General features: G+C 40.2%; 1 protein-coding gene across 2 annotated transcripts; it reads left to right on the top strand.

Moving 5' to 3' along the window:
* Positions 1 to 490: 490 nt before the first annotated feature.
* Positions 491 to 16,911, top strand: LOC105145826 (uncharacterized). Of its 2 annotated transcripts, XM_011055656.2 has the most exons (6): positions 491 to 3,358; positions 9,281 to 9,328; positions 10,716 to 10,934; positions 11,664 to 11,827; positions 12,219 to 12,393; positions 12,620 to 16,911. In XM_011055656.2, exons 1-6 carry the CDS (start codon positions 2,624 to 2,626, stop codon positions 12,740 to 12,742), a joined length of 1,464 nt encoding a protein of 487 aa, XP_011053958.2. In that variant the 5' UTR covers positions 491 to 2,623; the 3' UTR covers positions 12,743 to 16,911. The 2 variants fall into 2 exon arrangements, with proteins under 2 accessions (XP_011053958.2, XP_087267430.1); XM_087411304.1 differs by lacking the exon at positions 9,281 to 9,328 and having other exon boundaries at positions 492 to 3,358.
* Positions 16,912 to 17,304: the final 393 nt, after the last annotated feature.

The raw sequence follows: 17,304 nt of genomic DNA, 5'->3' as shown, positions 1-17,304 counted from the left end.
ATAGCGGGCACGCGTCCTCGTCTTCGTCCTCGCGCGTATGTTACGATGAGCGGGAAAAAGGGCGTAAAGCAGCGGGCGTGAAAAGCAGGAAGCGTTTGTCCGTCCGATGTGGGGCAAATTCCAGCGAGCTAGCGAGAGCGTAGCGGTGTAGCGAAACTAAGGATGAAAAAAAAAAAGGAGAGAGAGGTAACAGAAGAAAGAACACGCAATGATGACGACGACGTGGAGTCAGCCAGTCGGTCGCGGGGAATAGATGCGTCTCTTTCTTTTTTTCCTCATCTTTCCGCGTGCTTCTCTTTCTCTGCCTAAAAGTTGACCTCGAGTTTCAAGGGTAGAGAAGGGTTCGCAGTCGTTTCTGCGCCTCGTTCGCCCCCTCCTCCCCCCTCCCTCTCTCACCATCCCATCCCATTCCATCCCATTCCACCTTACCCCACCCCACCTCTCATATCTTACCGGAGGGACTATACGGCGAGTCGCGCGCGCGGCTCTCTCGAATTCTCTACGAACGGAGAGAGAACGGAAGAGGAGAAAGCGACGTTGCCTATAGCAGGACGGCGGTAGACTCCCGCCATCCCCACCGGCGGTATAGCGCCGTTCGATTGGCCGGCGCGCTTAGGTTCTCCTTTGTGAGCGGGCGGGTGAAAGCGTGCCTGGCAACGTCGCGAGAGTTTGCCGGCGTCCGCTGGAAGGAAGGCTAAACTGGTACGGGTGCGAGAGAGCGAGGACGAAAAAGAAAGAGAGAGAGAAAGAAGGACAGAGCGAGCGAACGAGACACCCGGCTTGCGAGGGGCGTGGGGAGAACTGCATGGAAGACAGAGAAAGAGAGAGAGAGAAAGAAAGACAGACAGATGTACGGGGAAAAGAGAGGAAGAGAGATCGTACGAGCGCGTCCAGGCGGTCTGTTCTCTCGTCAGGTTCGCCCTCTGTGTGTGCGACGTCGCGTGTAGTGAGTCGCGGTAGAGGCGAGAGAGAAGCGAGTCTCTCGCGCGCACGTACGCTTCTCTCCAATGTGAAAAAGCTATCGCGCTGTACTACTACCATTACACAGAGCCGGCTGTTACTACTAATACCACTACTATATTGCCCACCATCGTGACATCGTCAGCGGCGTGCTCGTCGGACGTGCCGGCGTCGCTTACGCTCCACGTCGCGTTGCGTCGCGCCAAACCGAACCGAATCAAACCAAATCAAGCTGAGTTGAGCGCGGAGCCGGAGTGCGTGTTTATAACGCGCGGAACCGGAGTACCGGCGTCCCGCGGACGCGCGCGTGACGCGTCCCCCTGCGTCGCGCTTTAAGCGCCGCAGAGAAACCCGTCATCATTGGAAAACGCTGTTGCTGCTGCTGCTGTTATTCCTATTCCCCGACATTGTATCAAGGACGCGGTGTGTACACCCGTATCCTTGCGTCGGCGCCGCCGCCGCCGCCACCGTCGCTGAAAGAAGGAACCACCGTCGAGCAAGCGAGTTTCGTCGCGGGACGGTATAGGGGGAGAGAGAGAGAGAGAGAGAGAAAAGGAAAAAGAGAGCGAAACGGGCTAGATAGAGACAAAGAGACGGAGAAAAAGACAGAGAGGGAGAGACGGAGAAAGAGAGAGAAAAAGAAGACGTGAGAGAAAGAGAGACGGAGCGAGCGTGAGCGTTCGACGTCGTTGCTCCTCGTCGTCGATGGTGGGGAGGCAGAGGGAAAAAGAAAGAGCTAGAGGGGGAGAGAGAGAGCGCCCTCCCCTACCCACCCGCCCGCTCGTCTCCTCTGCCCGCCGCCGTACCTACTCACGGAGCTAACGAACGGTCGAGCGTAGCGTCGAGTAGACCGCATCCCAAGTATAACGTACGTACGTATATTCACGGGGAACTGAAACTAAGCGCGCCGCGGCGTGTTTTACGCGCTGGTGTTACGCGCGTGAAGGAAAAAAAAAGATAAGGAAAACGCGCGTTCCGCGATGCGAGTAAGCGAGCACGAGCAAGCACCAGCTTTATAGTGATCGGTGTTCTTTCTCGTAACCGGAGTCTAACCGTCATCGTCGGTTCAACGCGGAGATAGTGTTGTGACAGTGGGAACGCGTTTGAAACGCGTGCGTGTGGTGCGTGGTCTTTCCTCTCCTGTCCGACATCTAAGCGTTCTTACCAGCGAGTTCCCAAGTGTGCGAATGTGAGAGATTCCGTGTACGTGCGCGAATGAGCGAGTGAGAGAGAGAGAGAGAGAAAGAGCGAAAGAAAGAGTGCGAGAGAGAGCGAAAGAAAAAGAGCGAGAGAAAGAGGGTGAGAAAGAGGAAGAGAGAAAGAGTAATATAGAGTTAGCTGTCTGTGTGCACTGTGCGTGCACGCGGGATGTTACCGAGCGTGCGAGCGAGCGCGCGCGTGTGCGTGTGAGAACTAGAAAGAGAGAGAGAGAGAGAAAGGGAAGAAAAAAAGACTTGTAACGAGAAAGAAGGAAAGACGGGACAGGAATAGAGAGAGGGAGAGGGAAAGAGAAAGGGAACGCTAACGCGTGCATGTGTACGTGCGCGCGAGCGTGCAAGCAATTCCTTCGTGAATTTTTCTTTTCCTTCGCTGGTGTTGTGTCACCGGCGGATAAAACGAGAGGCTGAGGGACCCTGACGGACGTACGAACGTACGTCGCGATATGTCGGAGCACCACCGCGTGGCCGGTGGCTGGGGCACCGCGAGCCCGGGTAACCGAGAGGATGCTTCCGGCGGTGCCGCCTGGTGGCCTTCGGGCCTGAATACCGATCAACAGCAACAGCAGCAGCAACAACAGCAACAGCAACAACAGACTATACATCAGCATCTGCTGAACCAACAGCAGCAGCAACAGCAGCAACAGCAGCTCGCACAACAGCAGCAGCAGCAGCAACAACAGCAGGCGCAGCACCATCCGGACAACGTCCGGAGTACTGCCGCTGCGGCGAACCAACAGCTCTTCTCCTACAAAATGGCCTCCAGCTTCCAGAACCCGGCCACCACCGGCGCGGCATCGAGTCCGGTCTCGACATCCACGCCGGTCGGCGGCGCCGCCGCGTGCATGAGGGGTGGATACGATTACAGGCTCGGTGCGGCGCCGGGTCCTGGACAAGGCGCCGCCGGTGGCGGCGGCGGTGGCGGTGGCGGTGGCGGCGGCGGCGGTGGTGGCGGTGGCGGCGGTGCGGGTGCCGGTGGCGGCGCCGCCGCCGGCGTACCCGGCACACCTTCCGCACCGCCGCCCGGCGTACAGTGGTGGTATCCAGGCGGAGTCATGGACGCTGCCGCACAGAATAACCTGCACCAGCAGTTGCAGGGCCAGCAGCAACAACAGCAGCCGCAGCAGCAACATCTCTCGCCCATTACCACGCAAACGTCCACGCCCCCCGTTATGTCCCCGGTATGTTACGAAGTACGAGTAACCGTACCCTCGCGCCTCGAGAAGAAAGAAAAAGTAACATCTCCCTTTTCGCGCGCGCGACGGTGGTTTCTTTTCCCGCGTTCTTGGCAAGCGGCGCCAAAATCTTCTCCCTCTCCCCCCCCCCTTTTTTTTAACATTTGCGCTTCCTTCAGGCATTTTATAAATGCTTTTACGTTACCGGATGTCCGCATTTTGATTACGAAGATCTTAGATATTCGTGTCGAGTTTCAAGGTGACACAAATAGATAAGACAATAAAAAGACTGAACTCAATCAATTGTCAGTCAATGCTCGCGAGTCGCCATTGTTCAAAATTGGGAAACAAAGATTGTTGCGTGAATGTAAATTCGTATGAGAAAAAGATTTCTCTATCGCGCGCAAATTAAATCTCGTTCGATCTAAGAAACGGTCGTCCGGTAACGGATTGGCGTTTATGCGACGCCTTTGTACCACGTTGTAGTAGTAGATACGTAGGCCGAAACGCGACGACCTCGCTCTTCACCCCTCTGTCCCCCTCGTTTCCCCTGCTCGCCGTTCTTTCGGCCACTTTCGCGCGCTCGGCGAGCGAGCGAGCGAGCGAGCGAACGGACGAGCGAGCGGGTGGCTGTAATACGAAGACAGAGAGATATAGCCGGTTCGACCAGGTGGCCATGCGGCCAGTTTTGACAACTTTTCCGACCGCCTTCAGTAAAATACGCGGCAGAGTCCGTTCATTTTAACGATCTCACTCTTTATGCTTCAGATGTTTTTACTGATGCCCGTCTCTACCATGTAGTTTAATTTTAATTTCGATTCAATAATCCTTCATTTTTTCTAGTTCTGAAAATTAGAAAAAGATGAAAAGCAAGTTGAATCGAGATTAAAATTAAAATTTATACTGGTAAAAATGGGCATGAGTTTGTTAAATAATTTAAATATCCCTAATATATATATAAATAATTTTAATTATAAAGTTATAAAATAATTTGTCTGGAGTAACACGCGCGCGCGCGCTCGCGATTTATAAGGCGCAAGAAATATACCAAGAAAATTCCCAAATATGATTTCGCATTCGCTGCACGCAAGTTGATTTTTTTCATTCGATGTATAATTTTTAATGAAAGATTTCTTTCTCTGTCTCTCTTCCTGCTTGTCTTTTTGCCAATCTGACGGAGAGCTTTGTCTGATTTTGTCCGTCGTCTCTTCTATCTCGTTATAGTGTTCGATCGGTTGTTGTCGGATTTTTCACAATTATTGGAAAATGTATTTCGAACACGCAAATTTTTATTTGAGCATCAACGAATCTTGACAAAGTGATTAATCCTTAATTAGTGAAGTGTCATCGACGATTTCAATGAAATACATTCACTTCATTCGATCAATCCTCTGTATATATTATCCATATTTCTTTTGATATTTGTTAAATTTATATCCCATTTTAAATTAAAAATATCGAGTCGTGATGGGTTTTACCTGGAACGAACTCGCCTCACTGCTTACGTCTCGAAGATATGTTAAGGAATTAAGATCGTCAGTGGCGATAGGCCCAGGTATCGAGAGAAAAGTTAGGTATATCCCTTCGGTTGTACTTGGGGTAGGCTTTGATAGGCAACGACGAGGCGATCCGGGAACGTGATTGCGATAATTGCGATAAAAGGTATATGCATGGTGTTCGTATCCTTCGTTTTTTTCGGTGTCGTCTCATATGCGTATAAAGGCAAGGAAACATTGTATTCCTATAGAAATTCCGCTTATCATCTCTTGTGTTAGCGATTTTGCAGTAAAAAGAAGGAAATGTTATTGGAGAGAGGTATATAATTTGTTTCGGTGCATATATTGATGATCGATTTTCACCGATCGCCGTCAACGATAATCTTGGTAACTGAATTTTTTATCTGTATAGAAGAGAGGAAAGAAATTTAGAAAAGAAACATGATTTTTTTTTAACGTATCTTCGTGTAATGATGACGAGTTAAATAGAACAAATTCGTACGATTTATCTTGTATACGGGATATTTCAATTAATCGCATTCCTTTAATCCTATAGATTCTTTAGGCAATTTCGAGCTGATTTTTCCCCGATATAAATTCTGTAACCTTTTCTATGAAGAAAATTCCAAAGATTTTAATAAAGCTTCCTAAAGTATTCGCTCGTTTTAACGTTTTCGGAAAAGGCAAACGACCGATTAATCGGTCGGCTCTTTTGCCTGCTTCGGCTCGACAAGATTCGCGATTGCATGCGGATCTGGATGGATGCGATGGAGAGACGGAACCCTTGAGATCCTCTTTCGGTTATCTCGTGCGAATCAAAAAGGATTTCGTGTCGTGTAAAGCTATTCTGTGGGATATTGAAGACGCGGAAAAAAAACATTGTGATACATATTAGCTCTGTTTTCTGTAACTAAACTAGTATACTAGTATACTTTCGGAGCTCAAAAGTGAAATAGATATACATTTGATATTTGGCGACAGCGAGGAAGAAAGTTCCAGTGCAGGAATAAAAAACAGACTTAATGTGAGAGAAAGAAAGAGACAGATTCGGGTGATTCTTTATCTCATAATTCGAGTACGCATACATAGAGTTGAGAAGCAATTCCGATTGTCATCGTATCCCAATGTCGGGTTGATTGGGCACGGATTTTCGCGCGTTTCATCGTTCTCGCATTCCTGTCCCGACTCGCGCGCGCGGTTTTCATCCCGTCGCGTCCGTCCGTCCGTTCGTTCGTTCGTTCGTCTGTTCGTCCGTCCGTCCATCCGTACGTACGTACATCCGCCGTCCGCTATTGATTCCGGGTTTCGTGCGGCCTTCTTCATAAGTGCGTTCGCGTTCAGCAAGTCCGGCTGCGCTTGCCGGTTGATATTATCGCGTTCTTTCTCGTTGCTCGTTTCGCGATTTCACATTAGCACTAAGTGTCAAGAGATCTGTTCTTTTTAATTGTCCCCTTCCCCCCTTTTTTGCTCTCCAAGCACGCATTCGGTTGTGTGTGGCGAGAAAAGAGGGGAGAGGAAGGTCAAAGGAGAACGCAGATATTGCAACTGAACGGAACAGATCGAAAAATTTGTCAAATACAAAGGAACAGAAATACTCCCTAATTGACCTCACAGACGCTTCATGCTCTCCTTCGTTTTAGGTTGTTTGTTTAGTTTACATTGATCGAGACTGCTCAGATTTGAAATTTAGATTTGGAGAATATTGGAAAGATTTATATGCATATATTTACATGAGAAAGTACACGGAAAGAATAATTTTGCTGAAACATTAAACGTTTAGCTATGATATGTGAATTTCAAAAACTTTTTCATTTTTCAATTGAAAAATATAGTTTTTGTGACTTTCATATCAATCAAATTATGATTATTCATATGAAATATTTCTTTCAGATTTACAGATTTAAAAATAATTTTGTTGGATCGTTAGAATAATTATGTAGGAAATTCAAGCATAACGAACAATGCTGCAAAAAAAATTTGTATTCTAGTCAGCTTGAACATCCTATGTAATTATTACATAGACAAAATTATTTTTAAATTTGTAGCTAGTTAAATTTTTGGATACGTTGGAAAAACCGTTTTTTTTTTTGTCCAGTGAGTGTTCGAAACAAAAAGAGATTATTTTTTTTATAATAGGAAGAAAACCATGGCTTTACCATTTTTAAATGATAATTAATAGTGTTTAATTAAAAACGTTTTTTCTTCTCATAAAATTTTCATTTATATTATGTTAGCTTTTTAATCGATTACGTCATCACGATGTACAGTTACATGAAATGGAATCTTTTCTCTTCTGGAAAAAAACGTCAGATCCCTTTTTTGTGAATTTGATAGGAATCCGAGATTGCCGTTTTCTTCTGGCAATTTCTCGATCTTGATCTTTGATATTGACAGTGATATTGAAGTCACGCGTAATTTTTTTCTCATCGTTAATGAATAATCGGAGCTTGTAATAGTGCGACGAAAGCGGAATCCTGTTCCGGAATATGTTAGACTACATATGAAAGTTCACGTATGAAAGTTTGTGATGATGAATGATCGGACCGATTACGCACTTTCGAAATAATAATGCTCGAAAGGAACGACGTAATTTACACGTTTTCACAATATCTCAGTCTGAAACTTTAAACATTTTTCGTTAAAAGTTCCATGAAGTACTAAAATTTAGTTGTTTGAAGTAGAAGATAATAGACATGTGTAGAGTCGGATTTTGATTTTCCATCGAAAAGTTACGTCACTTTAATGAATGAAACAACTTATTCCGAATCTATCTACAGAACTAAATTATTTAATATTTACATAAAATCACCAAAATATTTATATTACTTAGAGAAATGAAAAATAGATTATTTTTTTACATTAACGATTTAAAATATATATTGAATAATTTTTTTTAGACTGTTCGACTTCATGTAACATGCCGACAAACGAAGAATGTGTTTCACTTCTTTCTTCGCTCGGCCCGATTTCTCATGCGCGTATATATTTTTTTTAATTAAAACGATTTCTAAACTTTACTCGCCTACAATTGTGCAGTACCGAGCCGTTACCAAAACTTACGTATCATCGGCACAATTTACGTTTTAATTAACAAACGTATAGTAATGATCCCCGATACGAGTATACTTAGAGTTTAGCGTACCCACGTTTGTCAGGAATTCTGTAGTAAAAAGATTAATGGCTTGTGTGTGTCTATTTGAGAGAGCTGCAGTCGAGAGTCACTCTCAAGAGTCATACAAATGGACACTGTACTGAAAAGTATACCGCAGAGTTACTTTCTTACTTACACTTTTACTCTCTTTACATCCGAGAGTCACTCACGGGTAGATCTCAAGATAATACTTTGTAAGTATGATTCTTAACACTTAGCATTTGTCTCAAATGGACACAGCAATAATTTTTGACGAGAGAGACAAACACCAAGTGCTAGTATTTGATTCTGATTATCGAAACCAGACTGTTGAATTACTTTAATTTCTTCATAATTCCTTAACTATTTATAAAGAAAAGTTAATATGAAGGAACAAATTTATAGTGTGGAGAAAATCAATAAATGTTTCTAATGTTAGAAAATGCGCAGAACACTTTCGATTGTTCTATTTAAAATAGTCTAAAATATTTCTGTCAATATATATATATATATAATTCGTTAAATTTTCAATTGAAGGAACGTAGCATTTTCCAATTTCTTGTGCTAATATTTTGACAGATTAATAAAAAAATCATACGCAATGCGTTCACGTCAATGACAGAGTGTTTGGGTATGAAAGCACACCTGCTGAACAAACTAGACCGCAATCGCGGTCACAAGCTTAAAGCTTTTTCTTTTGTCTTTTTTTTTTGTTCGTAGAATATGCCTCGTCGCAAACATCTGACTTCCGTTTCCGTGGTGCCCGACGTTAATTTTATTTCCACCGCGCGCATTGCGAGACCATAGGAAACCATATGTCGTAATGTAACGCCTGCGGCCCAAGGGGCATAAATTCTTAATCCCTTGTACATCGCGGCGAGTGCGAGAAGAAAAGCGAGAAGAGAAAAATAACGCGAAATCGTTCCGTTACGGATATACCTTGAAAGTCGTTTTTACTCTTTCGTTACTCAGACAATTCGTTTTTACTCTTTTTTGTTCTCAGACATTTCGATGCGTAGGTAAATTAGTTCTTAAGAACGCTTGCCATCAAAATTGAATATTAATTAATTAATTAACAAAAATCAGACGTAATTAATTAATTAAGTCAGGTATATATTTTATGTAATGCGATATATTGAACCGTCTCATAAATAATGCGAGTTTCCGGATCGCGGAAGCAGATCCGCGAAAGAAGCGGTCGTTTACATTTTACGTCGTCTGAAAGTGAAAAAGAAACTCGCATTACTTATGGAGCGACTCAATGACAATGTCGATTCTACATAGTAGTTATTTTGCCGGCAGATCTCACATCCGCACGTAGGTCAACTAGATTTCCGATTATTTCTGCAGGTACGTGGTAACTATTATTATCCGCAATCCGGAGTAATAACGGTCGGTATATTGTACGTATAGTACGAGTATAATTGTGCTATATCACGTCTTACACATTTCAAAGAGCCTCAGAGCAAGAGCATAGCCCGATCGGGTATGTGACGTGTATAGCATGAATGTATACAAACTAGTGCGCACGTGTTTCAAGTCGTGTCTAAAAAAATAGACATTTTTTTTATTTACATATACCTAGATGCTTTTTGTTTGCTTTCAATTTTGAAATTATCAATCAACAACGACGTTTGGAAGAATATTCAATTTTTATTTATTTATTTTTCATTTATAACGAAGACGCGTGATGGACATACGTATGTATGTGTGTTTTCGTATTTATTTATTTATTTTATCTATATAATTATTTTGTTTAAACCTACGTAAAATTATAAAGTTTAACAGTGACTCTCCGCAATGATGAGACTTGTGGGACTACGGTTGGAGCGATAATAAGCATGTAACAATGTTGATAATATAATTATAATAATATAATGCCAATCTATATTATTATACGGCATTATGTGTAATAACAACATAATAATTATATACATAATGATAATGTACTGTATAATGTTGCACGTACGTACAATGTAATGACCATTGTTACTTGACAAAATCAAAAACGCGCGTTTGTACGGCGAGCATTGTTACGTGTGTCTCATTGTCAATGTGAGATCGCGGGCCGCAGCCGTTCATTAATTTAACACGCAAGTCGTATTACGTAAAGTGCGTAACGACACGTCTCAGTTATATTATCGTGGATATCTTGCTAAATTCGCTCGCAGCAATGTCCTAAGTGACCAATCTTTCGCATCACAATAAAAAAAATCTTTATTTTTTTGCTTCTCGTGAGCTAATAACACACGAGGAAGTCTCTTCTCTTACTTATGCAAATTTCTCATAATACGACGATACAGCGCATATTACTTCGCGTATTAACAAATATATATATAAATATGAATTTTTCTCGATTTAAAAATAGAATATCTCTATTTTACGATTTAATGTAAAATATTCCTTCTAATATAAAGATAGATAAATAATTATGACACGTAAAAATAGATCATTTCTATTTTTAAATTTAAATTTCTTCCGATGCGAAAGTGGAAGTTTTCTATTTTAGCATTTAAGAGCTTCTTTTAATATATTAAATGGAAGATTTTTATTTTGAGAATTTAGAGCCTTTTTTTTTGTTTTTATGTCGAAATATAGAGAAGCATTTTCGTCTTAGAAATCTTCTTTGGTGCAAAAGTAGAAATTGTCGAGACTTGCTGTTTTAAAGGCGTTAACAGGTCTTTTGATGTTTGCCGCGGCAGCGTTTTGCATTGTAGATCGTTTGCTTGGATTTCAGCACCCGATACAGCAGATACCGCAAAATAATCTTCAACAAAATAACGCTCAGAGTCTGCAGCGGGACAATATGCCGAGAGGAAAAGATTCGAAGCCAAGAGGACGGATGACAGCGTACGCGTTCTTCGTCCAGACATGTCGTCAGGAGCATAAAAAGAAGCATCCCGAGGAAAAGATCGTCTTCCGGGAATTCTCCAAAAAGTGTGCAATGAGGTGGAAGGTGAGACTCTCTTAGAATTATTCCCTACAGTCTCTATAGTTATTATGCATATCACATTTTTATAGATATAATGTATATAGATATAATGTATAGTTATAAATATGTTTTATAGAAATAAGTAATTTTGATATTAATATCTTATTTTATATAATGCAAATAAATTAGAGATAGATTAATAGATCTATTTGCTGAATACTAGGATCAAGAGAAATGTAAGAATTAACTTAGAAATGATACTTCGTTGGATATTCCCGTATGTTGTGGTTTCACAGCCCGAGGTGCGAGCAAGAGAGTGGGATACATAATGTTCTTCTGTCTAAAGGCCTGCGGATTCGCGAGAGCTACTTTGATCTTGGCCTCTGAATAAATATGTAGTGCTTGGTAAACGCCACGCGCAAGTATAGTATTTAAGCGCGTCGTTACGAACCGACACGTCTCGCCTTGTTAAACCGTCAATCTTCATCTTGTTTAGCGGAATCGAGATTATTGATAAAGAAAATTCAACCGATACATGCAAAAATCTTTCGCATCGTGACGTTGTCATTAAAGAACGAGTCTTTTAGAGTATTCATTATCCCGTATGCACGCGACTGTACACGACAGAATATGCTGGACCGGTCGAGAAACACTTATTTCCTCAGTAATTGAACATTTATCGCACGTGGCTCGATCTGTGAGATCAATTAAAAATGCTAACGCTACATTGGCGGAATACCGCATGTGTCGTAGACTATGTCGGACATCGAGAAGAAACGTTTCCACGAAATGGCAGAGAAAGATAAGAAGAGATACGACACGGAGATGCAGAATTATACGCCGCCTAAGGGAGAAAATAAGGGCAGAGGCAAGAAACGTAAACACATCAAGGATCACAATGCTCCCAAGAGATCGCTGTAAGCCCTCATGTTTTTACATAATGTATTCGAGCTTGAGGAAAAAAATTCGTTGATTAATATTTAAATATACAACGAGAAAAATAAACTTTAAAATTTAAATGGAAACAAAAATTTAACTTTTTTTTTAAGCTTTTACTCGCATTTTAGAAAAATTTATGATCCGTTTCCTGCAACTTTTAAATTATTTTTTAATGTAAAGTTATAATTATTTTTCTGAGAATTAAATTTACAGCAATTTCTCAAAGCTAAATTCAAATTTATTATTTCCGAATTATATAATACATTATGATTTTTTTCAGTTTCTACAAAAAGGCTAGCTTAATATATTATCGTATTATACGATACCCTTTTAATAGCAGCAGATATATTTCATGATTAATTTTATCAGGTCCGCTTTCTTCTGGTTCTGCAATGACGAACGTGGTAAGGTCAAAATGCTGAATCCTGAATATGGTGTAGGTGATATAGCTAAGGAATTAGGCAAGAAATGGTCGGACGCAGATCCCGAAACCAAATCTAAATACGAGGCTATGGCAGAAAAGGATAAAGCTCGATACGAAAGGGTAACGTATCGAAATTTTATCAATCTCATGCTTTTAACCATTAAGACCCCTAACCTTGTACTGCAACCATGTAAAATCAAAAACTAAAAGTAATAGGTTTTTTTATATACGTCTGGATGTCGGAATATATTAATATATCTTTTGGCACAATTCAAATTGATTAAATGGATTTATGAGATAAATCCAAGTATTTTTAAAATAAATATGAGACCTTTTCCTCTCGCAGGAAATGACCGCGTACAAAAAGAAAATGCAAAATGACGGAGCCCCAATGGTAGGAGGTGCGCAGGCGAACCAAACTACAATAAAAAGCGACAGCGAAGAAGAATGGAAGGAAGACGACGAATAGCGGATGCACGTCGAAATTTCTTCATCTATCACCCCGTGTCCTTCATCCTGAAAGCATACCTCACCTACTGTACGTACCATTGACCTTAGCGTGAGCGTACTTACACCACCATCACTAGGAGAACAAAGCAACTAACCACCTACCAATCAACCAAGCTCTTCAACAATCCCCACCAACCAACCTCCTAATTCTTTCCCCGATTATTTACGATAATGATAAAGTAATCCGCGCTAATTATGGTAATTATTTTAAAAGGAAAAACTGGTATGCATGAGTGATGCGCGAGCATGAGCGAGCGAGGATCATTGTGTGAGTGAACATTTGTACTTTAACATATTGATAGTAACGATGATGTAAAGCGGCTAGTAGGATAGCAGAAGATAATAAAGAAAAAAAGAAATCAGAACCATGAATTAAAAACAAAAGCGGAAGAGATAAGACAAGGCCCATACTTTCTCTATCCGGATGGAAGGCGCAGGGGCTCAATCATTGTTGACTTTTTGCTCCGTCGACGCTATAATTATGAGCTATGTAGCTTAATTTACTAATGACGAACACCGCGATAATGACGGCCTCGTTAGCACGAGGATCGGAGATAGTTGTAATTCTTTTTACGTGGATTTTTTCCGATATGCAAAAATCATGCTTTTTTTGATTGTCTTTTTCACGCATTGCCATTGGCACGGGAGAGATCACTATTTTAGATCCTCGTTCTCGAGAGAGGCAAATCATATTGCGTGGTGTTACAAAATTAATATACTATACCAAGTCTGTATTATTTGAGCTCCAGAGTCAAAACGCAAAGCTATCGACGTAAAAAAAAATTCAATGCAAGATTTTAGGAAAGGACTGTTGATAAACATCACTTAAATGTGTATCAACACTTTATAGTTCCCGAAATCTTACCCACATTGAATTTTTTTACGCCGATGGCTTTGCGTTTTAGCTTCGGAGTTCAGATTGGACAGGCATGTACTATACTTTTGGGGATCTTTCTTTTAGTTCAGTTCAATTCCAGTTCAGTTCAATTCTGTTCACTTGTTGCCAGCGTCGTTATGGCATGAACACGTATACACACACACACACACACACACACACGCACACAGACACACACACACACAGACACGTGCAGACAATTGTTGTATATCCTTGTACAGAAAGCTTCATTTTTTTCTTTCGTATATTTTTAGCAAATCGATCATGTTGAGCGCGCGTGATGGGGCATGGGGCCGCTTTACGCATATTTGCGAATATATAATTGATTTTATCGAGATACACACATGTCTCTTGTAGTAGCTGTAAGTACGTTTAGAATTAAGTATACGTGTATCTTAACGCAGACTTGAATTTTCCGGCGACTCTCTACGTCTTTTTTAGCGTACGATGTACTTTTTTCGATATTACACGGCGGTGTTACAAGCCACGAGCCACCATGTGATTGAGCCTTAATTACGTAGCCAATAAACGATGCGACGAATCGAATCGGGAGAAACTGTGTGCGAGAGAGAAAGAGAGTGCATGTGTATGTAGCTCGCAGCTTCTCTATTAGATCGTTGCATATGAGATGTCACCTTTTGAAAAAGTGAACCTCTTTTTAATAATCAGAATCATGTATGTTTACAATTCTTATACATATAATGAATATAATACAATACAATAATAATTATTGCTTTTTCAAACTGTGGAAATACAAAAAATTCGAGAAATTTATCATATTTTTCTATTTTAAAGATATTTCAATCAGACATTAATAATATTGATATTAATGTATTACTATTACCTTTAATTCTATCATTATTTTATTATAATTATATGATTTCTATATTGGTTTTTGATAAATTAAGAATTAATTGTAAGAATAATTTAGAAATGATTTATTGTAGACTACATACTTAGAACGAATCGTGTGAAAAAAAATGATCAAGTGTATACAAAATTTAACGTCCGGAATATAAAACTGGAAATATATATATATTTTTTTATATCTTTTTATCTTTAAGTTTCCTGTATTTTCGATCACGATTTTATTGATCGTTTTTATTAATTATTAAGAAATATTGAATTGAGTTTTTCTCAATTTTCCTACAATTTATATGCATCTTATACTTGTTCAGAAATTAAAAATGTATTGATGTATATATAAAATCGACATTTCATGTGCAGGGACCTAATATTAAATCAAAATTAGTAGCACGATATTCTTGTGGAGCAGCGGTATCGCCGCGCCAAGTTCTAATGCTTATTTATCAAAAACGACGAACGTATTGTACTCACGAAAACGAAATTCCATTTTTTATCGTAGACATTCGCGCTGTTTCGAGGCTGCCGGCGGCCTGCAATCAACAAAATTTTGTCTCTTGTCCGATAAATTCGACCGCAATTCCACGTCCTAACGTCTATTTATTAACTTTAAATTTGACTTTGATAATACCAGCAGAATCATATTTATTTCTTTGTTTTTTTTTGAGGCTACAGTCGCAGGAGCGTTAAAATAAAGTAACGGATGATACGATGAATAAATAATCGTTATATCATCGTAGTATAATATCGAAATTGACGCGCGACTCTCGTGCGATCGTAGTCTTATAGCGAATTCGGCAGACCACACTAATGCGCACTGAGTGCTTAAATAACTTTTCCATTGCCAACGCATTCGGCTTGTGCGCACTGTCTCAGTGCGTTAAGATTGTCATATTCGGCAAATAAAAACTGAACCCAGTGTAGTGCTGAATTTATATTCGGATCAATCGAATGAACTGAACGAGTTCAAAAAATATTTCACTGAAGTGCAAATATTTCTGACAGTGCAATTTGGCATAGCACTAAAGTGATTTTGCATTCGCACCATGTCAGGGCAGCATTAGAGCGGAGTCAGTGCCGAATTCATTATTAATACACCGTAAAAGATGTTCTGTACTTTCTTCTTTGTTTGACCTTTTCTCTCTTTCTCTCTCTCTGTTTTTTTTTCTTAGCCCGACACTGAAGTGGTCCCTGCCCCTTGCCATCGCCATTCTCCCTCTCACATTCGTTTTTAACTCACTGGAAAAAAAAAATAAAAAGTAGTAAAAGGATAATACGTTCAAATCTCTCGTCTCGAGACTCATGTGAATGATATAATAACCGCCGTTTCCTTCGTTAAATCATATTCCCGGGAGTGATCGGATTAATAGGAGATAAGCTCCCCACGAAGAAAAGGCGTTTTCTCTGTCTTGTACTGCCTCGAGTCATCTGGTGTACAGCAGGCTGTATTATAATAAATTATTGTGGTTTCTTGTAATATTAACATTCCTAGATCCTATAGCGTGTACAGTGATTCTAATCGTATTCGGGATTAGAGAGGGGACTGAGAGAGAGGAGTCGAGTAACCGATAATAAGTGAAAAGAACGATGAAAAGAAAAACAGAAATAGGATCTCACTAGTTTCTTCTTCTCTTCGTCGTTGAATGATGCCGAGATGAATATACATATAAACATATAAAAATATATATATTTATATGTACATTTACACTCGTGTGTTTCTATATGAATTTTTAGAGGCTTTCTTATGATTGAGATTTGACACACTTGCACCCTGGATATACATATATTTGGCAGCGGATCGGAAAATTTATCGTCACTTTTCTCAAGGACGTTTAAAAAATCTCTCTTCGTCTCTCCCCCGTCTCCCGTTCCCTTTCCCTCCCCTCCTCGGAGCACATTGTCTCGACGTAAAATAAAAAAAAATGGAAAAAAGGATGGCAAAAGATACGGATTTTAACAATTGAGCAAAACGTGCGAAAAAAAAGGAACCTGTTTTTTAGAGGGAGTTAGAGAACGCGGATAACAAACGACTGTAAAATATCAAATTGTAATATTTTAATACTGATTTGCAGATGTGCATAATTTTAACGTATAGCTGGTTATAAAAGAGAACGAAAAAAAAGTGAGCGGATTGTAACTGATACTGAAATTGTGTGAGACGCGATATCCGTTCCATGAAGAGAACGGTCGGACGAATAAAGGGGGGGAAAAAACGAAAAAAAGAAGAAAAAAAAGATGTGGAAATATTTCGAAAAAGGATCATGACATGAATTTCCTGTGTTATATTGCTAGGGGAATTATGATAGTTACATGAGAAGAAATGTTTGTTTTGTATATCTCTTAGGGATAAATAAACTTTTAAAAAAATACATCTCTCTCTCTCTCTCTCTCGACGATGGCTCTTCTCCCTTCTGGCAACTTGACAACTCCATTTTCCAAAGCTATACAATCGAACGAGTTCAATTAAGGAAATATATATATTTTCGCTATTCGTTTTTATATCTTGCTGAAATTGAAAGTACATCAGAAATTACAAATTTTTAACGTGCCGAGGATTCGAGAACCAGTGAAAAAAAATTTCTCGTATATTTGTATTCAGAGATAATTAAAAATAAATTAATTTTTTGCGACATGTAAATCGGCTTAAATTGAAATTGAACGATACGAATTTGATAAATTTTTGTACCTTCTCTTTGAGTATTTAAGCGGATTTCACATAAATAATCATAATATAAATTTTATAATTTTTTTTTTTTTAATAT

Source organism: Acromyrmex echinatior, chromosome 11, assembly GCF_024713525.1.
Source record: "Acromyrmex echinatior isolate Ae372 chromosome 11, ASM2471352v2, whole genome shotgun sequence".
Lineage (NCBI taxonomy): Eukaryota > Metazoa > Arthropoda > Insecta > Hymenoptera > Formicidae > Acromyrmex > Acromyrmex echinatior.
Note: the sequence above shows the minus strand (reverse complement) of the source record. Positions and strands in the feature narration are given on the sequence as shown.